Raw genomic sequence first — 23315 nt, 5'->3', positions numbered from 1 at the left:
CAACTCAGGGCCCCTAATTTAGTGGACAGTTAAACTAAGACCCAACTCAGGGCCCCTAACTCCCTAATTCAAACTGTTTTAGGATAACTAGTTCCGTTTTTCCAACGTGATATTTCCTTAGTTAATAAAACTAAACAGCAACAAGTTGAAAACACACGCATAGAAGCATTTTGGGGGAAACAAAATCCATTGAATAACCTCTTGCATATAATAATCTATTAAAAAATCACGAGCTTATTGAAAAGATTTGCAGGAAGAACTTCCTTTATGAGCTCATTGGTACTTGGGAAGGAAGCCCTGCCCTCATTCCAGAACTTGCACTGAGGGCCCACCGAAAGATCACAGACAACCCTAGCTATTATTCTGTAGAGAGTTAAATTCCATTTTCCTATTTGTAAATAGGAAAGCTTTCATGTATTTTTATCAAGTTACCAAAACATTTTGCAACCTACTGTTTCAGCAGAGGAAATGATGATCTCCAGAGCTCCCTTCCAACCCCTCTGGTTCTGTGATTCTGTGAAAACAAACATTAGCAGTAGCTATTTAACTTCTTTCTGTGATGGTGAGCTAGACAACCATTTTTCAGCTGAAGGAAGGTGCGTGGCAGCATTTTCTTGGCTGCCTCACCTGACCTACCTGTTGAGGTTAGGAAGAGAGATGCTGCTTCAGAACTGAAACTTCAGTTCTGAGAAGAACTCCCCCAAGGTTGGTATCTCTGAAAACAAGATCTCAAAACAAAGATCCGTTTATATGCTTACATATTGCTTACCAGAGAAGGCTTTGGTCAGAGCATTTCTCAGGTCTTTATAACCTATGGGAGCTGTGTCGCAAACGCCTTTTCTCACATTGCACCCATTAAAGACAGATGCTTTGTGATTATTAACGACTTATAGTTAACATTATGGGGACATTCAGAAGTGTAGTCTATTTTTAGTTTATTTCAGTCTATTTTTTATGTTGGCTTCTGACTTAAGGCAGCAGAATCGTCCCGTGTAGAGAAAGAACTTCCCTCTTGCAGGGTGCTTCCTTGGGTTATTTCACAGCACCTCAGATACCTCAATTTGCATGTTTTTCTGGGAATTTCACATGACAACCAGTCCAAGGCCATCTGCAGGGGTGAGAATATTTCCTTCCTCCTTCATTTCTTATGGGATGATAATGGCCCAAGTTATTTTTATGACTGCTGCAAAGTTAATGATTGCTTCTAGTAAAATCAGATTCAACACCTACCATTTAGGAAGAAACTAACATCGAGAAACTGGATTGTGGTCATCCTAACTCGGGTTTCACTCACGTGTGGCTGCAATGGGATCTTTATTTAAACAAAAGTTTGGGGAGTTTCCGTTTTCTGACTGACTTTCGGACATTCGCTCCCCTGAAGCAACAGTTGAGAGCTACGACCCAGAGAGACAAAACAACAAGCAGAAAGCACAGCACCCAGAACAGCGGCTCTGTAAGCAGCGCGGCGGGGCCGCCCGGGGGCGGTGGGCCGGCTGCCGGCTGGGCGCTCTGGGGCCCGGCCGCCAGAAGGGGAGGCGCTGGGCCGCAGCTCGGAGGCCGCCGTCCCCGCCGCCCCCCTCGCCATGCCCTCGCAGCGCGGCTCGGCGCGGAGGCGGCAGCGGGGCGTGCTGCTGGCCGGCATCGCTATCCTGCTGCTCGCCCTCGTCCTGGCCGCCGTGCTGGCCTCCGCCCTCACGCGGGGCAAGAAGGAGGAGAGCCTGGAGCCGCTGAGGTGGCAGGGCAGGGGGACCACCAGGAACCTGCGGGAGATCGTCCTGGGGAGATGCTACGGCTACCTCGCCGAGAGGCGCGCGGAGCTGGGGTGAGTATTGGCCTCGTGGTGCGCCTGAGGTGAGGGCGGCTCAGCCTCACCTGTGCTGCGTGCACTTGGCTGGGGGCCGTGAGGCAGGCTGTCCTACAAACCCAGGTGGTGACTGCGTCACGGGAACGCCCGGTTGGGCACTGGGAGAGGTTCTGCACCAGAGGGCAGTGGGCATGGAACAGGCTCCCTAGGGCGGCTGGAGTTCAAGGAGCGTTTGGGCAATGCTCTCAGATGCAGGGTTTGGAATTCGGGTGGTCCTGTGTGGAGCCTGGAGCTGAACTCGCTAATCCCTGTAGGTCCCTTCTGACTGTGATTCTGTGGCTCCAATTGTCTGTGCCCTAGTGGTATTTTTAAAGAATCTGTGTGCAGAAGGAACGTGAACACTGGTAACTCTGGGTCAAGAGCCACCCGTAAGTACCTCCTGCAACTTCTGGAAAGGCAGCTTAAGCCAGACCTGGATCCTCGCAGACTGGAGTAAGGAGAGGTGACGGCAATTCACTGTAAATCCAGGATCGCCAAAAATCCTGAAGTGTTTAACTCTGCATTTGCATAACCAAAACTACACGGGAAAAGGAGATGGTTTGGCACAGATTTATGGGATGGATAAAGATGTTGGGAAGTGCAGTGGGGTTATTTGAAACAGTTGTTTTCAGCTTGTAGGAAAGACGTCTTGCTCCATGATGAGGTGGTGAGTGGGGCTGGCATGGCAGCCCTGGGTACAGCCCTCATCCAGGGCCCTGCTATGCCCATTGGAGCACTGGGTGCTGTCAGACTGTGCAGCTCACAGAATAGTTCCCTGGATCCCCATCAGAAATAAGGGCTGATAGCTGATTTTCTGCTCTCTGGCCCTGCAGTGAAAGGCAGAGTACAGGGTAAGGAGAGCCACAAGTTCCCTGCAGGTGATGGGGACACCGAGCACCTCAGGATGGGTGGAAGAGCAGGCAGGTCTCTCAGCATAGAATCATTAAGGTTGGAGAAGACCACTAAGATCGTCTAGTCTGACTGTCAACCCATCACCACCAAGCCCACTAAACCACGTCCCTGTGGCACCAGCCACCCTGTTGTGTGTCCTCAGTAAGCTCCAGTAAGCATTTCCACTACTGTGAGTCCTCTGACATAACCATCCTGCTCTTTGTCTGCAAAAAGACAATTGTGACCTCACATTTTCATGACATTAAGCCAAAGAAATCAAAGCTGTGTATATTTTGCTTGGATTTTGCCTTCTCTTGGACTGTACAAATAAGCTGATTTGCAGTATTTTAAGGGAACTGAGCAGATGGAAAATTATGGCCTGAGTGCACAGATTTAATGTGTGCTGAACATTAAACACCTGAGCGGTTGCAGCGTAGGTGAAGGAGCTTCTCTACTGAAAAAAAAGTAATAATAATTGAAAAGCTCCTGAAGCTTTTGCAACATCACATACAGGTTTCTAAAAGTGCACATTAATAAATTAAAGAAGTATGGACTCAACATTTAACCCAGAAATCATTATTAAAGTGTTTTCATTCACAACATTGTTACTGGGAATCATTTGTTATTTTTTTTTTTTTCCGAAGTGCACTTTTAAAATCACAAACTCATGATCAGAAGTTTTCTAACAGGAGTGTTTTTTCCAAGGCATAATCTTTTGTGCTGTGCTTAATGCTATTATTAATATTATGCTATTAATCCAGCAATGGTTAGTTGCCTGAACAAACTGTTGCAGGATTTTTAAATTTTATTTTATGTTATTAAAGAAACTGAAATCTACCTAAGAGAGCACCAAAAAAGGAAAAGTGTTTAAATCCACCTGCAATGTTCAGGAGGTTACTGGGCAGAGAAGTAAAACCTAGGAGCCTCCTTTTTTGGGAATATGACCTTAGATTCCCTGTTTCTGGTCCCACTGAGAAGGATGTAGGTTGTAATGTAACTAACTGCTCTTATCACTGGCACTTTCTGATAATAAAGCCAGTGCCTTTAGGACACATCAGAGAGCCCTCCATCTTTCATCCTGTGCTCTTTCATCATTAACGTAGGCCTTGGATCTTCCATTGCGTGGGATCTTTGGTGTACTTCATCAAAGAAAGGGAGTAGGAGCGTGGAACTGAAACTCAGGCACGCCTGTGAGCTGATCAAGCTGTGCCCTGCACTCAGCAAGGTCTTTTGTTGCCGCTACTACTGTGGGAACCTCACTGCCTTGCTTAGAAATCTTCTGTTTTCCTCATCAGTTTGTCCATTGTCTGTTGGAACCTTTTTTTAATCTGTCACCAATGTGTACATTTTTTAAAACTCCGCTTCTAGTAAACTCACCTGTGTTTTCTCATGGTTTTACTTTTTTATATATATATATATACCAGAGCCACTGAAATCTGAGTTACATCTTTGACAATATTTTCAGTTTTTTGAAAGCAGCATTCTGTTCAGTAGTGAAAAAGTGCAACTGTTGCTACATTTTGGAGTGCCATATTTCAAAAATGGAATAGCTATCTTGTTTTGGAAAAAGGTGAGGTTGTTGATGAGATATTAACATGGGATTTCTAACATTTCATGATATCACAGATGACTTTAAGAGAGCCACAGGTCACCATTTAGGTCTCCTTTTATAACTTTGTGCTATAAATCAAGGAACAAGGCCATGGATGTGCTAATGCATGCCGTAGCCTTCACGGCTGCTTCCATCCTAGAACACCTATTTGCACATCCCCTCATATTAGTGCACCTCTGGTCACAGCATAGCTCACTCTGTTCATGGTCTTGTATTTTCTATTCAAAACATGGCCCCAAACACAACATCAGTGAGGCTCCTGGAAGGACTGCTGCTGTCTGTTGCAGAGTTTTATAAGCACCTCATATGCAATCAGATTTTATCACATCTATTTGCATCTTCAAAACCATCCAGAAGTTCAGGTGCTGTATTGCAGTTCTTGCTAAAAGCAGTTCCAAAGTACCGTGTACAGCACCTGCTGATAGTTCTGTTGTTTTACTGCCTGCATGCAATAAAATCTTGGGACTGCTGCTGTGAGAAGCAGCCAGGGGATATTGAATAGTTCTTGTCATGCGTTTGGCTCAGTTCTAGGAAAAAATACTGACTGCACAGGATCAGGCTTTGGGGGTCCTGCCCTGCACGTCACGTGCTCATTACTTGCACACTTTCACAAGGTATTCACATCAACAAGTATTACTTCGTCTCAGCTTCCTGAAAATACTGGCTGATGCTGAAAGAGCTAAAGCAACAGTTTGTCACGGCTCAGTAGTCTTACTTTTTTGGCATTAACAAAAAGATGGCCACTTTGCTTTCACTGATCTTGCTGAATTCCCATACTCATCCATCTCGGCCGTTGGTATGCTTCATAGCAACAACCAGAGGCGGTTTTGACCAGAGGAAGGAATTTGACCTCAAATTGCTCAGTGTCCTCTTTCCCCCAGCTCCCTCTTCTGGCTAACTGAACGCTTGCTATCCTTGAGCTCCAGTCTTCCTGCAGTATAAACTTAAATTGTCAGGAATGTAACTCTGCTGTAATTAGAAGAGTTTTCTAGCACCTGGAGCAGGATCCTACCTTGCAGCAATTTCCACATATGTGCTTCATACAGCCAAGCTCTTCTGGCCATGCAGAGCCAGGGCTGAGCTCAGATGAATGATGTGTAACCCTCTGCTTAAAGGATGTTCTTCAAGGGTTCTGCACCTTTTTTTCTTGCTGGGCAAGGGCAGGTAGTAACAGACACAGCATAAAACGTGTTGCTGTGAAGTTAACGGCTTTGATTTGTCTCTTACTTGGGTTTGGGTGCAATTAACACTTAGTGACGTTGTGAAGGAGAGGGAAGAAAGGTTGCAGTCTCAGAAACAAGAGTAATGCTTCTTTTTCAACCTAGAAATGAACTCATCTGACATTTGCAGCTCAGCAGACTTATTGTTTGCAGATACTGACTGCTCCCCCACAGGTCTGCAGTTGCTTTCTGATTCACTAAAGCCAAGTCAAGTCTGCAAGGACCTGCTGCTTCAGCATGACTAGAGGCAAGCCAGATCTTTTTTCATCTAACCTCTGCCAGTGAGAGAGCAACAAGGATGCAGGCAAGGAGCCACCTTGGTAGCACGAGTGCTGTGCAGGCCCAGCCATCGCAGTGTGTCAGCACAGCAGTGCAGAACGGTGGAGGTGCAAAGTGTTTCTCATGCAGTGCTGCACGGACATAAACCATAGATGTCCCCCTTAAAAACAGTTGGACCAAATGATGTGTCTAAAGCTAGAGGTAAATGCCCCTTCAGGGACATGGTTTAGTGGGCACTGTCGTTGTTAGGTGGGTGGTTGGACTGAAAGCTCAGGAGAGCTTTCTCTTCTGACTGCATGACCATGATGCATTTTTTGCCTTTCCATTCCTTTGCAGGCTACGGAGATGATGATTTATTTTGTCAAAAAGAACATGTGGTGCTGTGATTTGGTGTGAGATACTATTGCACTTGCAGCATCTCTTTCTCCAGAGAGCAGTCTGTTGGGCTTTTTGCTTGCTTGTTTTCGCATTATGCCTTCATATTCTGCTAGGCATTTTTAATTTGATTCTCATGCTCACTGATTGTTAACACTTTCACACTGAGCATGGTGCTTCACAACAGCTATGATTTGATTCAGTGTCATATAAAAAAATCATGGCTTTACATTGTGTAGTCATGGCATTATATTCAAACTTAACTGAGGTTATATTTTTACATAGAGAAAATATGCCTTGTTTTGAGAGACTTACTGAATCAGTCATCTGGAGAGTGCTGTGTTACTACGTAATAGTAATGCAGTAACGCCTCTGTTGGAATGTGCCACAGGCTTCTAAAGCTTCTGAATTTAGTTTGCATTGACTGCAAAGGATTTGGCTTTCCTTGTTTATTTAAAGAACAATTTAAAATACTCAACAACACTTCGTTTAAAAAAAAAAAAGGAATTGTAACAGAGGCCTCTTCTGCCCCTCTGCTGGGCACTGCTGAGGCCACACTTGGAGGGCTGCATCCAGGGCATCATGTTCAGTGAGTGGCCACAGGGGTGATTAAAGGATTGAAATGTCTGAATAGAGGAGAGGCTGAGAGAGCTGGGGCTGTTTAGCATGGATCTTATCAGTGTGTATACGTATCAGATCGGCAGAGAAGAGAAGAGGGGGTCAAGCTCTTCCAAGTGGTACCCAGCTGCAGCAATGCTCACTAAACAAAGTACAGGAAAATCCATTTAAACATACGAAAAACTACTTCAAATGTGAGAGCAATCGAAGAATGGAATACGTTGCCCAGAGAGGTTATGGAGGTTCTGTCCTTGGAGATGCTGAGAACCAGACAGGACACGGTCCTGAGCAACCTGCTCTGAGCTGGGCTGGGCTAGACTGTCTCCAATGGTACCCTCCTATTCTTTGATTTCTTTGGTAATGCGTTTAGACTTTCAAGAGGTCCGTTCTGTAACTAGGACAAAGAGTGGTGCAGAAACTGCTTGGCTTATCTGTATTTAACAGCGTTAAGATATTTTATGATTTTTAATGCTAGATTCTGTACTATTTCAAATAATATTTCACTTTTAGGTTAGCCTAGTCATACTGCATGGCTCACAATTACTCCACCTTCATATATTAAAATCTCCTTAGAGTGAAAATCTCCTTTGACTTTCCTTCCATATACCAAGAGGGAAATAATTCTGTCTTTACTAGCCTCCTGCATATTAATCAGAAGTAGTTGTTGATGAAATTGTGTTCAGCTTTATTCCTGCTACAAATTTATGTGTCTCTTTGGTCAAGCAGAGTCAGCTCCCTGTTCGTTCCTTTCTCTCTTGTTCATTGGCTGTGCAGAATAGGCTGCACAGAGCCAACGACTGGTGGCCATCTAAGTTCAAGCAATGCACTAGGATTGAAATTATTGTACATTTGGATGAGGCATTCTGAGGCCTTGTTGGTGATGAAAGGGGCAATCCTGTTCCCTCTCAGTGCTCTCTGCTCACTCGTCCAGTTCTCTGCATGTGTAGAGAAGTCAGTGAGTAGAGCCCTGCTCAGGGGGTCTTGCTGGTGGTGTCGTTCAGCTGTCATTGCTCACGTATGGTGAAAACTGGAGAACTGTTTAACATCTCAGAAACCGTTGGGGAGATAACAATGGTGATGAGGAGCCATCATTTGTTCCCTATCATTCCTTGTACATGAACATACACAGCCCTGGGGTGCACCAGAACAGAGCTGACCGTGTCTGGAAAAAAATAAGTTTTTTCCCTGGCCTCCAGATTTTGCACCTCTGCCATGTGGACTTCAGTTGCTCTGCCTGCTGCAGCTTTTCCAGAAGTCATCTTTCTCTGAGGCAGGGTTTTGGATGTCTGTCTCTATCTCCAGGCAGTTCTGCAATACTGTCTTTTCTGGCTTTTGAACTGTTTCATTTAGAGAGAGCAATGCTTACAAAATCAAGAAGTCAAGAAGAAAAAAAAAAAAGAATGATTTAATTTTCATACTGGAAAAAAAAATCAGTTACTACAAACTTTGAGGTGACAGACTATTATATTAAGCTAAGTAATAGTGAGATGCTAGCCCTCATTGAAGACTTTGGGAATGACAGCATCTCTGTGACTTTTTTCTTTCATTCTCTCCCCTGGTAATTTTTCCCCTTGCTATTATCCCAGTGCAAAAAGCACTCCTTAAATCAGCTTTTGCTGACCACTCTCCGTTCCCATTTTTGTCAATTTTAGCACCAGGGTATCTGATGGGAAACTACAGGTGCTGGAACAATAGTAATGAATCTGATCCGTAGTATGCATACATCCGTTTTCCGACTGCGGGTGGGCCCTCACGTTTGGAGGCATCTCAGGGCCTTCAGAGAGTGCGTACTGCCACTGGATGGCAGTGTTCGCCCGGCCTTAGCTCGTCCTCAATTGCGCGAGTCCAACTGCAGCTGCCAGGGCTGCGCTTTGCAGCAACTCCAAAAAAGTGACACCAAGGCTGGGAGAAGGGAAGGGGCAGCAAGAGTGGGAGCAAAAATATATAGGGCAGAAAACGGAGCAAAAGGATTCTTGGTTACAGAGGGATTCCCCTCAACACAGCATACTTTGCGTGATATTTGAGCACGTAGACATAGCTACTCATAAGCTCACATGAAAAATAAATTGAAGATGAACATATAAACAGCAGCATTGTCTCCAGCCACTGCAAGATGCTGATAACTGTGTGACCTGCTGTAGGGAACCTGCTTTGGACTCGTTGATGTCTAGAGGTCCTTTGCGACCCTTACAGTTCTGTGATTCTGTGATAAACTGTTAAGTAGGCAAAGGCCGGTCTGTTAGGTGCAGAACTATTGCTGTACCGTTTAGTTCTGTTGCTATGCAATCTCCAGGCATTTCAGTCCTCAACTTCTCAGGCACCTTCGACTTCAAGCACAGTGTGAATGCTTCTTGTGTGGTTCAGGAGCTTTGTTATAACCACAAAACTTCTCACAGACTTTTTAGTTTCTAAGTGCACAGGTGTGTACTTGCATTATTATTTAGGCTGACAGTGGTAGCGAATGAGAAAGGTGCTGGGGTGACTGCCTGCACAAGGCAGCACCAAGCTCTGTGAAAGCCAGCATGACTTACCAGCTGAGGCCAGAGCCTCCCATACCAGCCTCACAAACTGCCTGCCCTGTGAGGTTTAATCCCTGCAAAGACCAGTTTTACAAAGGACCCTGCCTTCAAAGACCTCAGGAGACCACAATTAAAATCTCTCTTTATGGCCTGAAGACATTGTTTTTTTTTAGAAAGGAAATGTGGGATCCTGGGAAGCCAGCACGGGAGGCCACGTCTCACCAGGGAGCTTCTCATGTCTACAGGGTGGTTTGAAGAATGTGGGCAGGGCTGACTGAGCACTCCAGAGCAAAGCCTGAGAATCATTTTCTCTTGTAAATTTAAAATGGGTCCCATACTTTAAGCATTTCTCAAATTTCTGAGTAAAATCCTGGAGGCGACACAGCTCCAGGAAACACTGCTCTTCATACGGTGTTTTTAGCTTCCACTGTCAGCCCAGTGATGAACTGAAAACAAGAGGTCCTTCATGGTGTAGCTGAAATCACCAGGGATGAAACTCATCCCTGATATTACACCAATTAATTTCAATAGCGAATGAATGTGCGCTGTCATGTCCAGTTAAAAAAAAAAGAATAAAATAACACTACACAAAATTAATAGCGATTTCCCAGGTAGCTCAGTGCCATTGTATTCCTTTAAGTGCGAGGATGCTCTCTCAAGGTTAGCCAGATCAATGTAGTGACATGCAAGAGACAATGATGCAGAAGCTGTCCGTTTTTATAATATGCACATTAAAGTTTGGCTTCTAGGATAGCTGCTAATGGAAATGTTCTTGGCCCCAGGTTCTTTTTCATAAATTTATATGATGTTCATAATAAAAGGTAAATGGATAGAAACAATCAAATTCATTGGAAGATGCAACCTCTACTCAAATGTAGGGGGAAAATGCAGGATAGGCTTTGTCATATACACAACATTCTTATTTTAGCAGGAAGTGGAGTGTTAATGATGATGTGTATTTGTATCTCAGCTCTTGTTCCTTGCTGTGCTCAGTGCAGGATACAGAGCCTCAGTTTGCAAAAGGTTGTAAGGTTGAGCAATCCCTGCGTTTCAGACAACAGGCTGCAGCTTCAGTTCCTGATTTTACAGCAAGTTCCACAGTGTTCCCCTTAAGCTTGTTAAGCGTTATTTCAAATTTACCATCATTTCCCAAAATATATTCATTAAAAATAAATATTTGAAAAAACACCCAGACACATAAAATGAGTGTATCTTTATCTTACCTGTCAGTGAACTTGGCTTAAAAATTTCAGATTCTGTAGTAGAACAAAAGGCCTTAAATACTTCAGTGTAAACAAAGTTAGCCTTGAGGGAAGAAACTCCCTTTCTATTATGCAAAAATAAATGCATATGATGTTTGTTTGATGGGGAATTAATACGCAATCCAAAACACACAGTACCAACTGAAACCAGGGAAGAAGAACGTAAGAATCCATCAGCCATGTGGCAAACAAGCACATTTACTGTGGTCTCCTGGCAGTCTCTCTCCCAGCCTTCCTTCTGTAGACAAATTAAATGAGTCCGTCCTGTGATGGAGAACTTCCCATTTGGAGTATCTTTGACATGACAGATTTGTTAGATTCAGTGGATTAGGACTTTTCTGATAAAAACATTGCTTAGAAAACTCCCGAATAGCCCTAAATGCAATCACCATTGACTTTTTGAGGTTTTCTTTTCTGAAAATACTAGTTAAGTAGCTATCAACCAGTTATGTGCAAGTTCCCAACAACACCAGGAGTCATAACTCCAGTTCTCTGGGTCTGTAGAGGCCCAAGAGATGCTAGCTTCTGTGCTTTGTAAAACGCGTGATACCTCCCTCACGTGACAGTGCCACAGCAAAATAATTGCACACCGTGATGATAAAACTTGGGAGCAGACAAGCAGCTGGCTGTAACACAAGAGGTGTTCTTAGATCCTTGGGGCAGCCAACTGTGGAATGAGAATGGCTGTAGCCTTGCAGGAAGGACGAGGAGTATGTTACGATACACAAGTTGTAAGCAAACTGCCAAATATGAGTAAGAATCCATGTTAATTAGTTTGAAGCAAATAACCAGTGTCAAATATGATGATAACTTAGCTTTGCTACTGCGTAAGTGAAGGCAGAAGGGAAGGAAGGCCAGCACAGCTTGCCATCGATTGCCCAATCCTTTCTGGTACGACCCAAGCACAGTGCACTGCAGCGTGTCTGGTAGGGGCTGCCAGGTGCTGGAGCTCTTCAGGACACACCTGAACAACATGAGCCCTTCTCTGCTTGTGATGTTTCTTCTCCATCAGGGCTAGGAATGAGGGAAGGGTGTTCATGTCCAGACACATCCCGGCATGGTGAGGAGATGGCTGGGAGCTGAGAAGTGGTTCTGGGTCCCACTGTCACGACATGACCTTCTGTAATACAAACAGCTCATCGTATGTGTTTCACTTTGCCTTTCTGAAGCTCAAATGGCAATTTGGATCAAATTAAGCAGCAGGAATCTTAGAATTGCAGAATCAAAGAATGGCTTAGGTTGGAAGGGACCGATCATCCGGTTCCAACCCCCTGCCACGGACAGGGTTGCCACTCACTGGGAATATCACAGAGCTGTAAAATGTTCTGAAATCCTCCATGAGCTACTACCAATTTCACTTAATCCCTTTAGAACTTTTTTTAAGACAAATCAAATTCCACATTGTGCCTGCCACCCAAGTACCCACGGGTCACGAAGCCTGCAGCTCTGTGTCTGTCACGTACTAACTGATCCCTGCAATTTTTACAATGCTCTGAAGGCATTGGTGTCTTCACCAAATACAAAGGCTGTTCTTCAGACAGCTTCTTCAGACAGTGGGAACACCCCGGGAGTGGATTGCAAATAGTGGAGAAAGAGTAGATGAGTCAGAGCTGGCCAGAGCAGCTCCTTTCAGCGTGCATGCAGCGGCGTAATGCAGTCAGCTTTTTGAATTTACATAAAGATAGGGAAGAGAAAGCTGCAGAATCACTGGATGGCTGTCAGTGAAGGGGCAGGCTTTCAATGTGGGCCTGAAATTAGTAGGCAGGCAGTAATTGGGAATCATCATAATGTAATGTTTTTGTTATTACTTCAAGTATAAGAAATCAGATGTCCTGAGCAGACCCACACCTTACTTGCTGCAGTGTCACGGAGCGTGGTGCTACATCAGTGCACAGAGATGATTTCTTGTCAGCACCGTGCAACAGTTTCCTCTTAGTGTGGTACAAGCAGGGCTCTGTTTCCGTGAGCAGAGATATGCTTTATTTCCTGGGCTGATGAAGCAACAAGCTAAGAGTGAATGTAGACTGAGGTGTGTCCTGACATCCACCAGTTCCCCCCATATACATGCAGCAAGATTCCTCTAACTCACACCAGTGAAAGCAAAAGGGCCAGAGCTGGTAATATGCAGAGGCTGAAAAAAATCCACTAGAGTTGGAGCGCATGATTCGGATCTCACCTATACTTGTACAAAACTGCTATGGCTTCAACAAAGTGCTTAGTTGCAAGCTAGCCCTTAACTGCAAATAACATCAGGTCCAAAGAATCCAGACCTTTGCTTTTGTTCTAGATAAAACTGTATATGCTGTTTCAGAAGGGTCACACACTCTGCAGGTAGACTCATGGGCATAGTTTTGGCTCAGATGAGAGATGTTTCAGAACTGCTCATTCCTCACTTTATATTCGATTTGCTGAAGATACTCTGCTTTTTTAATGCATAATGTATGTTGATGCTTGAGCATAGTCAGAACTCTTTAAAAATTTATCCATAATAATTGAATGTAACAGAAGGAAATCCTTTCATAATCATAAATACAATAACTATAAATTAATGATGCTTCAATCTTTCGGCAGAGATAAGGATTGCCTTAAAATATGGGAATCATTAAAAGATGCATTCATTCACAAGAATCCCTGTAATGCTACAACAGAAGATTATCAGCCTTTAATGAAGTTGGCAAGTCATCCCATACCCTGCAACAAGGTACTAACGGGTTGCATGGTGGGCTATGCTAGGGGGATTGCTGGGGAACAATGTATCTGTACAGTGTTCTGAGCAGTAGATCTTTTCTGTAATTACTCTTGGTGTCTGTAGATGGACAAGGCTGATAGTTTTGCCAGGATGGCTGATACTTTTGCCAGGGTCATCCTGGTTAAACTGCAGAGATGTGCCTGTTCCCTGAGCTTGCAGATCTCTGTAAGGAATATGCAGGCCTGCTGTTAGAGGAGTGCTGCTTCTGAAAAGCTACTCTCCCATCTGTAGTTCAAAAGCTCACTACAAACTGTACAAATGTGCTGTGTGAGCTAGTAAAAATTTTTCTTTCAAAATGCTTTGCAGGCTGCGCGCATGCTTTTCCATGAAAAATAATCACAGAAAAAAATTGGAAATGGGAGCAGGGGCTGGGGGGTTAAGAACTGATCTGCTAATGGGAACTTGCAGCATTTCAATAGGAAACTAGAACTCCACGATCAAGGAAACTTTTTGTTTTTCTCCAGGAAAATTTCCTGACCAGTTTGAGTATAATTTATTGCACACTGTACCTTATTTCGCAGTCACTGTTTTGGAGCAAGACGAATGACCTCGTTCATCTTTATACAAAATCCAGTCGCCGTTTCCTTACCTTGGAGGACACGTTCCTCGGTTACATGTTTGATGGGATTTCATGGTGCGGAGACCCCTCAGCCCCAGGTAAAAAGTCCTAACTTTCGCAAACCAAACATGCTTATTAGAATTCCAGATTATTATTTTATCTTATATATCTAGACCTAAATACTGTCCATTTTCACATGTTTTTCTTTTAAAACCTTTATCATTTTCCTACTCCTACATTATGGAAAACTGAAAATAATTTAATTTAAAAAACTCAACTTTTTGGCTACCAGGAAGACATTAAATGCTTCTGGGACTAATGACCACTTACAGTCCTCTGTATCTATGTCATTTGGTACCTTCCTTTAACTCCAGTGGGACAAACTGCAGAATAAGAATTCCGTTCAAAAGAGTCCTGGTCATAGTCCAGGCAAAGTGATGGGGAAGTATGGAGGGACCCAGGGTTATGCTGCCCACATGATTCCTGGGTTGGTGCCTAAGGTTAGCAAGTTCTAAACTGGGCTGGAATTACTGGAAATGTTGGGCAAAATTTGATTTTTCAGTACAATTAGAAAGCATTTGTCAAGAACCAACCTGTTCGGCGTATTTAGAAATACATGTCTTCTGTACTCAGTTTTCTGAGAATTATTTGCATATGGGGCCTCTGGCTGTCTCACTGAGACATGTGAGCAAAGAGGAAGACTTTTGAACACATGCAAATTCTCTTTCCTCCTAGAGCCTCCTCGTGTAGCCAACTTGGTTTGATAGGGAACAAATCTATATTAACATTTTAACAATAGTCTCTCTAGACTTACCCTATAAATCTGTTTCTTCTCAGGAATCAACTATGAATCTTGTCCAAAATGGAGTGAATGCGAGGGCAATCCTGGCTCTGTATTTTGGAAAATGGCATCCAAGATGGTAAGATCTAGAATAAATTTCCTCTCATCTATGAATGTTAAAAGTTCCTGACACTGTCAAAAATCTGAGTTTCCAGATTGGACTTAAAAAAATAGAAAAGTAAAAGATCATGTGAGTTTTAGCTTTAGCTGCCAAAAAGTATGAGTATGGAAATCTTTATTTCCAAGGTTCCATACTTTACGTAATGGTACCAGAACTGTCAGCAAAGCTGGGCATTTTTACTGTGGGCAGAGACTATGTGCCAGAGTCTACAACAACACTTGGCAGACAGCTGGAGCTTTGCAAATAAGACTTACAGTAATAATTATAATAAAAGCCTTAATTAAATCACAGGATTGAAATTACACAAATATGGAAACTTAGAACTTGTTGATGTTGAGAGCAGCTCCCAGACTCGCACAGCGAGTGGGTGAGAGTCCCCTTGCTCCTTCCCAGCATAAACCTGAAGAGGACGTCCTCCCACAGTGTTACCTTCCTACGACGTGCCCACCTGTATGCATGTCCCAACTCCGATCACATGAAGGAGACATTGCTAGACCGAGTTAAGCAGTTGGCCTGGTTTTATGGAATCAGCACTTTACAGGATGCTAATTTCACACATCTGCCAGAAAAAAAATACTCTCCTTTATCAGTTTAATTTTATGTGTCAGAAGATTTTAGTCTTTATTTGACTATTAATAGATGACTTTCCAGGTGCAGAACAAGCATTAATGTATTCTTCATATCTCATGTATGTAAGAAAAAATCTTCTCACCATAAAAAAATGTTTTGTGTGTAGTGTCCATAATGTTTTCCAAGTTCAAAACAGTTTTGATGTACAGTTCTGGAGTCTAGGAGGGATAGACCACCATATAGAGTGAGGCTTCCTCAACTACAAGCTTTTTACTCCAAATTAATTTAAGATCTGCTAAAATTCATGCTTACTGCATTGGAAAGTTATACATAATTAAACTCTCCTGTAATTTAACAGCTTTCGAGCTGGTTTTGAGACATATTGTTTATAAGTAAGAGGACCTAGTGGATTTGATAAGTACAGTCATCTGTATTAAGCTTTTAAAAATGATTTATCCTACCTATGGATTATATATCTGGAGTACTGTGGGTGCTTCATGTTGTAATCTTACAGCCTTAAAATATTTGGACATAAGTTTAAAGAACAAAAGAACAGTGATTACATGATCCAGTAATTTAATAATCGAAACTTGTGATGAGTTTTACTAAAATCACTGGAGAGAAAAATCCCAAGCCACAAAAGTACACAGAGTGTGAGTCACGAGGTAGCAAGTATTCCATTATTTGCACGTCCTTAAGCTTGTGGTACTTCTGTTGTGGCTCATCCTCACCACTCGAGTTCAGGCAGCCTGAGGATTACCCTAAGTTACTGAGAAAGCAGGCAGACCCATCAGACAGCTGTAGTTACTGGGGCTCTTCAAAGTTGCATCCCCTTCTATGAACTGAAAATAGTGACAGCAAGGTAATGCAGCTTTATGACAGTGCTGCTGTAAGAGGTTAGAAGCTTTTGTTTCCATGGACATATGTAGAAATAGGGGCCAGATCCTCTACTTGTATAAGTCAGTTCTGATGACATCTAAGAAGTTAGAGTAGTCTCTAGAGACGTAGCATGCAATGTCAGATTATAATGTCCATTTGTTTTGGTCAGTTTGCAGAAGCAGCATGTGGTGTGGTTCAGGTGATGCTCAACGGATCAATAGAAACGGGAGCTTTCAGAAGCAGCAGGTATACCCAGCATCTGTGTTTCTGTTGGGCATGTCTGTTGGTCACTAGGTCCTTGTCAGTGAGTTCTGGTGCGGAATGGATTTTGGTGAATTCATGTGGGAATCTAAACCATTGGCTGCTGTAGAGTTGATTCACTTAACTCCTTCTATAGAGTGACTTTAATTGAAGTCCCTCTCAGTGTATATAGGTAGATCTCTCGTCTGATACTACTGCACGAAGTAGTTTTATTACACTTAATCGAGGTTTGCACACCATGTTATAGGAATGACGTGTTTCTAACTGCTCATGGCGCTGACTGGGTTTTTTCTCTCCAGACTGTGCTTGCTCGTGTTACCTGGCAGTAGTCTCATACAGAAAGATGAAGACTATTCTGGTCAGGAGAACAGCCATGCTCGCTTCCCTTGCACCAAACATAACCCATCACCAATAAAATTAGCAGGAGAAAAAGTACTGTAGATGGAAAAACTTGAGCTCCTTTCTATCTGCACACAGTTTCAGAAGTTTTCATGAAAGTGAAGTAAAAATGGGGAGAAAATCTTTTACCAGAGGTAACTGAGTTGACTATGAAAATCCAGCAAAAAGAAAACATTCATTCACTGAGGATAACAGCAGCACTAATAAGCAGTAGTAGTTGGGGAACATTCTGTACTAAGAATGTTTACATTATTAGAATTCTTACTTTACTAAGAATGTTTCGTGTCCCATTCTTACAGCATTTTTGGAAGTGTTGAGATCCTTAACTTAAATCCAGATAAAGTTTCTGAAGTACAGATTTGGCTTATGCATGACATCGGTGGACCCCAAAGGTAAACGATTCTGATACAAAATGACAGCCTAACACTAACTAACCACTGTCTTAAACCTGCTCTGAAAACCTGCTCTGCATTCACTCTGCTTGCTGCTTACTTTACTGGAAAGAACAACATTTTTAGGGTTGTTTTCTTTAGTATTTTCATAGGTACAGCTTGTCACTCATAGCTAAGACAGAGTGATGATAATTTCCTTGATTTCAGAAACTCCTGTGACCAGAGACAGTTTGACATTTCAAACACTGGAAAAGGTTGCCCAGAGAGGTCGTGGAGTCTCCATCTGTGGACATATTAAAAACCCATCTGGGTCCTGGGCAACTTGCTCTAATTGACATTGGTTGGACTGGGTGATCTCAAGTTGTCCCTTCCAACTTAAATGGTTTTGTGATTCTGACATTTGCAATAATAAATCTGAAATTTAAATGCTTATTGCATAATTACTAATATCAGTAATCGGTAACAGTGACCTCCAATCACGTCTGATCCTTTCTGAGTGACCTTTTTCATTCTGTTCAGATTCCTTTGCAGACCTTTCCCATTTCAAGCACTTAGCGTGATGTTCAATGCCTTTGACCCTTAATTCAGAGATGGTTCTGGGGTTCATATGGTTATAATGCATTGCTGTGGTTTCTCCTGTTCCTAAGGATCCCACATGCCAGAGGCAGCAGCTTTGACACAGTGAGTCAGTAAGGAGGCCAGGAATGAGTTCGGACCCAGGAGAGATCCTTGCTCAGGCAGCAACAATATCAGACAGTGTCAGCTCCAGTGTTGCAGCCCTTCCCCTAGCATAAGCGCTGACACTCTGGAGCGTTTCTTTGCCGCACAAGCTGACGTGTCTATCACAGGCTCCCAGTCGTGTGTCTGTCATCTTGTCAGTGTGCCAGACATTCTGGTGACCCTCTGCATAGTGGTTAGGGTTAGGGCTAGGGCTAGGGGTAGGGCTAGGGTTAGGGTTAGAAAAGGGCGTAGTCTTGTCTGTGCATTAATTTCCCTGTACGTGCCATTCAGTCCTTTCTACTATGATTTCCCAGCGTCAGAAAAGCCATCACATTCTTCTCAACAATTACAACAACCTGGTGCCCTGCCAGCCTTCTTGACACATCTTCCTCCTGTACCAAGTTCACAACAGTTTCCATTTTATTTTCTGTTTCAATGGAAAGGGAGGGGTAACTGCATGAATGTATGTCCCTTTCATCTTCCAATTGTATTTCATGTTGCATCAGTAATAGTATCTGGTAAATCCTGTGAACAAGGAAAAGCTGGCTCTGTTTTCCACTAATGCCATGTGTTAGGAACAGTCCTGGATTTGCTCCAGGATTGTATTATTGTCTCCATTTTTGTCCCATGCTCTGGGGATTTTTCCCTCAAGGTGACAAGTCTTTTGCATTGGCTCTGTGTCTCGGACATTTGTCAATCCTGTCACTACAACTGGGCACCCCTTGAGCTATTTCAAACAAATTACAATAAAAATCTCAGCTTGTGGGTGGAACTGAGTTATTTTCCATAGACTTTCCTGCACAAAAGTTTTTGCACAAGTTAAACAATTGAACATCATATGTTTTCTACCAGCAAAGGCCGAATGGTAACCAAAGCTCCACAAACCAAAATAGATTTTACAGCACATTTTAGGAGATCTTATCTGAAATAAAATGAAGTGACATACATAGTGTGGAGTTCAGCTGAGCTTCTCATGCACACAAAGATCACAAGTAACAAAAGACTTTTCTCTCCAGTGAGTCCTGCTCAGGCTATTCCATAAAGAAGCTAAAAAACATCTTAGAAGAGCGAAACTTTAAGATCACCTGTGAAGACAATTACAGGTAATTCTCATTGGTGTCTACTTGCTAATATAAAACTAATATTGCATCTCCCTCTCTGCTTGCCATTGTCTCCTGGTTTACAGTAAGTAGAGCAGATAGCCCTCTTACTTCCATCACATCTCTTACTTCCATCACATCTCTGCAAAGTGGCTGTGTGCTTCTCTCAGCCTCCCACTTGTGCTCTGTGCCTTGTACTTCAGGATGTTACTGCTGCTGGGCTTGCTGGGTTGCCTTCAGCAAAGGAGCAATGCAGCCTCCTGCAACAGATTTTCATATTACCAGGCTTTTACCTACAATAATAAAAACCAAGCAGGCAACTTTCCTTCCAGCTTTGTACAGATAATACACTGTGTTAAGCATAGTCTTTATTTCCTTCTCTATAATTCAAGTTTTCTTTCCATCCAGCTGCTTTATCAGGGAGTGAGACACAAGACATGATAGGTATTATTAGTTATGATAATTCCCCATTGTCAGGTGAGTCCAGGAAACAGAACAGCCCAAGTCCTGACTTGACTGAAATCTCTGCCTACCTGCTGAGGAGTTACAAAAGCTTGAGAGCTGTTGTTCCTCTGTGTCAGTTCAGATACCTTTACGCAGATGAAAAATGTTCTCTAGTGACCTTCAAAAAGTGGCTAGAGTTCAATTTTACTCATAAAGCTCAATAATCATATCTTATCTGCCAAGAACAGCCTTTCAAAGCAAATAACTCATACTTTGATAAGAACATTTCCTAAGTAAACATTTCTATAAACTACTGAGTTCATGACATTGGTTTAAGTAAGGAAAAGGTTGTCTGCGGAGGAGACATTTGCCTTGCAAATGCCCTATGCAGCACTGGGATTTTACTCATGGAGGCAGAGCATTATATCCCCATTTAGGTATTGCTGAACCTGATTAATGAGTGCTCTGCACATTGTGAAAAAAACAACACTGGCATGGTGCATAAATGTACGGAATTAGGGAGCTCACATACTTGCTTTCTCTTTGGAGTACTGTAGTGTTTAACCAATACTTCCAAGACTTGTAAGCAGGTGCGAACTATGCTATCCTATGCTGAAATAAGCTAAGGAGTCAGGGAGGAAATATGTGGTAATTTAGATTCCATTTGGCTCAGCACAAGAAGAAATCTTCAAAACTTCATGAAGAATGTGTTGGCACACTCATTGCTGTGACTCACAACACACTTCTTAAGATAGAATAAGAGGTAGAGCTTTTTGTTAGCGCTCAACTAACATCCATAGGCAACTATACAGAACAACATGAACATTTTTTAGTTATTATTTTGTATACAGGGGAATAATAAAATAATTCATTTATATGGGCAGTAAAACTCTTTAGGATGGACTGGACAATGTAGCTTTGATCCACTGAAGTCATGGCAGACAGAACTGTGTAGATCCTTGTCAGCTCAGCATCTGTCATTCTGTGACTATAGCCATTGATGCTGGTCATTATCTCTTGCTTTTGTTGTTTTCATCAGTGTTTTCCACAAGCAGTTTGAAAAAGGGGATGTATTTGTGGCAAAACATCTAATCCCATAGTATGTTTTTAGCAACAGCTGTACATCATGGCAGTTGGGGCTACCACGGGATAAGCAAGATGGTGAACTTCCAGCATGGCAGGAACTCTGTGGTCAGTGAAAGGTGTCTTCTTTTTGTAATTACTTTTGCTATCACAGCATAGCTGACATGTGATGAGTTCACACCCTGCTGTACTTCACAGGCACCTGTTCTTGTCTCCAACCCCTATAAACACGAAATATATGTCTGCAGCATTATGCAAGAAAAGTTATCTTAAGAAAAGACATCCAGTTGATAAGCACAGGTGTAACATGCACTTTGACTTTCACATTGCATTTAATACCTATGTGGTTGCTCTGTTGTACTTTCATGTGGCTACTAAATATTTGTTTTTGTGTCTTATCCTAGGCCAGTCCAGCTCCTTCAGTGCGTACATAATCCTGACCACCCAGACTGCAGTCTTTGCACCAACAGCACGGAAGCTCCATGAAACAAAGTGCTCCACGCTATTTAAGACTTTATTTGTGTGTAAAACTGGAAAGGACATGGCTACGTAGCTTAGAGTGATAAATAGCACCATGGTTGTACAGAGCCAATAACCAGGAATCCTTGCTGTGATACTAACAGCCAAGTCACAGGAGGTGGTATTTTAGCTGCGATTTCTGTACGCACATGAGCATACAAGCATGCTGTTTCAGAAGGGCCGAAGGCATGTTCTGCGATTGAGGACTGAAGACTTGTTCTGGTTTGTTCCCTCATATGCAGCTACTGTTGTGCACAGAGCATCAGGGCAGGGGCTCCCTTGGGCATGCACAAAGAAAGTTGCCAATGGAGACACAGCTTGCCCAGATCTATGAACTGTATGCTGCTTTGGAAGAGCTGGAGGGAAAATGCTTGGAGCACAGGGAGTATCCCCGAGCAGGGAATATTGCCCAGTGGCACATGTTACAGACACCCATGATTTGTACAGGGTAGAGGAGTCAGTGAGGAAGACCTGAGGTTTCTCCCCCTGTAGCTGTATCTGAAGGTTGGAGGTTTTGTTTACTGGGCGATGCCCTTAAGTCAGGCAGAGCCAGGCAAGGCTCTGACCCTTTCTCCCAGGGACTGTGGCACCTCTGGGCAGGCAGAGCAAGTAACAGAAGCGGTAGAGCAATTCTTACCTTCTAGTGGGTAAGCTAGTGAGGAAATAGCAGAGCTGAACCAAGAAGAGACCAGAAACTGTTGAGAGCATTGCCAGCATCTGCAAGAGTGCATCTGGTGGGTAGCTGGGAAGAGAAAATAGCAGGACTGACTCAAGCATTCCTGTTAAAATCCTAGTGGAAACATAGATGTGGCTCAGACTGCATTTTATTCTTAATATAGCAATAAGTGTAATCTTTCCAGCTTCCACAAATGGCCTGTCAGGGCGGAGCTTGGCCATCCACTGGAACAGAGACAAACATCCAGAGGCTGTCACAGTGAGGAGCCCCTCCTGACCCTAGCTGTGGAGGTGAGGTGATGCCTTGCGGTGTGTGACTCACAAACAGGAGGCAGAAGGTTGCGGTGCCATGTATTTTAGTGACCATGCAAGCTGGTGTAACTTCAAGCATCTCCAGATAGACCTTTGCTCTGTAATACGGGGTCGTGTACTGGGTATAGCTTGACCACACCCAAGACCTCACCCATAACGTTTACATGAATTAAATAGGTTTTTTTATGTGCAGTCTGTAATGTAATGATTAGATGCATTGACTCAGGTGCATATTAATACTTTTGAATAGGTTATTTCTGACTATAAGTAAAGAATCTGTCTTTGTGCTCACTTTTGTACCTTTTCTGGTGTAATAATAAAATGTTGACTGTCAAATTGAGGTCTCTCCTGAAATTGCTGATGGCAAATGCTGCTCATTCAGTTTCACATTCTAGTGAAAGAGGCTCTCCGACACCTGTGGCTGCCTGAAAGCAGTTTGTCCTCTTCTGGGCATGACCAAAGAACAGAAGAGGTCAAGCTGGTAGAAAAGAATGATGTGCTGCAAGGAGGGGTGTTTAACAAATAATTTGGGAATGTCTTGGTTTGATCAAGTTGCATTAAATTGCTCACAGCACAGATCTGCTAGATGTATTCTCACACAGAGAAAATGTAATCCTGTGACTATCAGCTATGTAACAGCAGCCAGAAACACACTGGAAAAATAACTCAGAAATTCGCTTAAAGTATGAAACTCCACGTATAATCACCCAGGAAAGCAGAGACAGGCCACTGGGCTTATCCTCTCCAGGCGGCACCCTTTCTCCCTCCTCTATCAGGCACAGAGAAGTTACGGTCTCCGTAGGTGGCAGAAAGTGAAACATCCTGTCTTTATCTCAAACACAGATATCCAGATACGTATGCTGTTCTCAGCCATATTAGCAAAGAAAGATTACTGTTCTTATCGGGGGTTGTGTAATAAATCTCCAAACAGCAAATCTGTGCTTTTGAAAAATGCAGTGCATACTCAGTACCGGCAGCTGTGCTTGAGTGAGTGACAGCTGTGTGACACAGGTGATTGGCATTAGCATTGTTCCAGCAAAAAGCCTGACAGGTGTGTAAAATAACGCGCTTC

General features: G+C 43.1%; 1 protein-coding gene across 3 annotated transcripts; it reads left to right on the top strand.

The window, feature by feature from the left end:
- CD38 (CD38 molecule) lies at nt 523-22579 on the top strand. Of its 3 annotated transcripts, none has more exons than XM_021396341.1 (8): nt 529-1822; nt 13191-13320; nt 13833-14025; nt 14765-14847; nt 16508-16584; nt 17298-17390; nt 19127-19213; nt 21142-22579. In XM_021396341.1, exons 1-8 carry the CDS (start codon nt 1584-1586, stop codon nt 21221-21223), a joined length of 984 nt encoding a protein of 327 aa, XP_021252016.1. In that variant the 5' UTR covers nt 529-1583; the 3' UTR covers nt 21224-22579. The 3 variants fall into 3 exon arrangements, with proteins under 3 accessions (XP_021252018.1, XP_021252016.1, XP_021252017.1); XM_021396342.1 differs by having other exon boundaries at nt 537-1822; nt 13890-14025; XM_021396343.1 differs by lacking the exon at nt 19127-19213 and having other exon boundaries at nt 523-1822.

The sequence above is a fragment of the Numida meleagris genome, chromosome 4 (assembly GCF_002078875.1).
Source record: "Numida meleagris isolate 19003 breed g44 Domestic line chromosome 4, NumMel1.0, whole genome shotgun sequence".
Lineage (NCBI taxonomy): Eukaryota > Metazoa > Chordata > Aves > Galliformes > Numididae > Numida > Numida meleagris.
This window is presented reverse-complemented; position numbering and strand designations above follow the sequence as displayed.

What these genes read in the sequence shown, in the direction of transcription:
- CD38 (XM_021396341.1), top strand. Translation starts at nt 1,584, where the DNA reads ATGCCCTCGCAGCGCGGCTCGGCGCGGAGGCGGCAGCGGGGCGTGCTG. An exon ending in ATCCCATACCCTGCAACAAG is followed by an intron (nt 13,321 to 13,832) that starts GTACTAACGGGT and finishes GTTTTTCTCCAG; the next exon opens with GAAAATTTCCTGACCAGTTT. An exon ending in ACCTGTGAAGACAATTACAG is followed by an intron (nt 19,214 to 21,141) that starts GTAATTCTCATT and finishes GTCTTATCCTAG; the next exon opens with GCCAGTCCAGCTCCTTCAGT.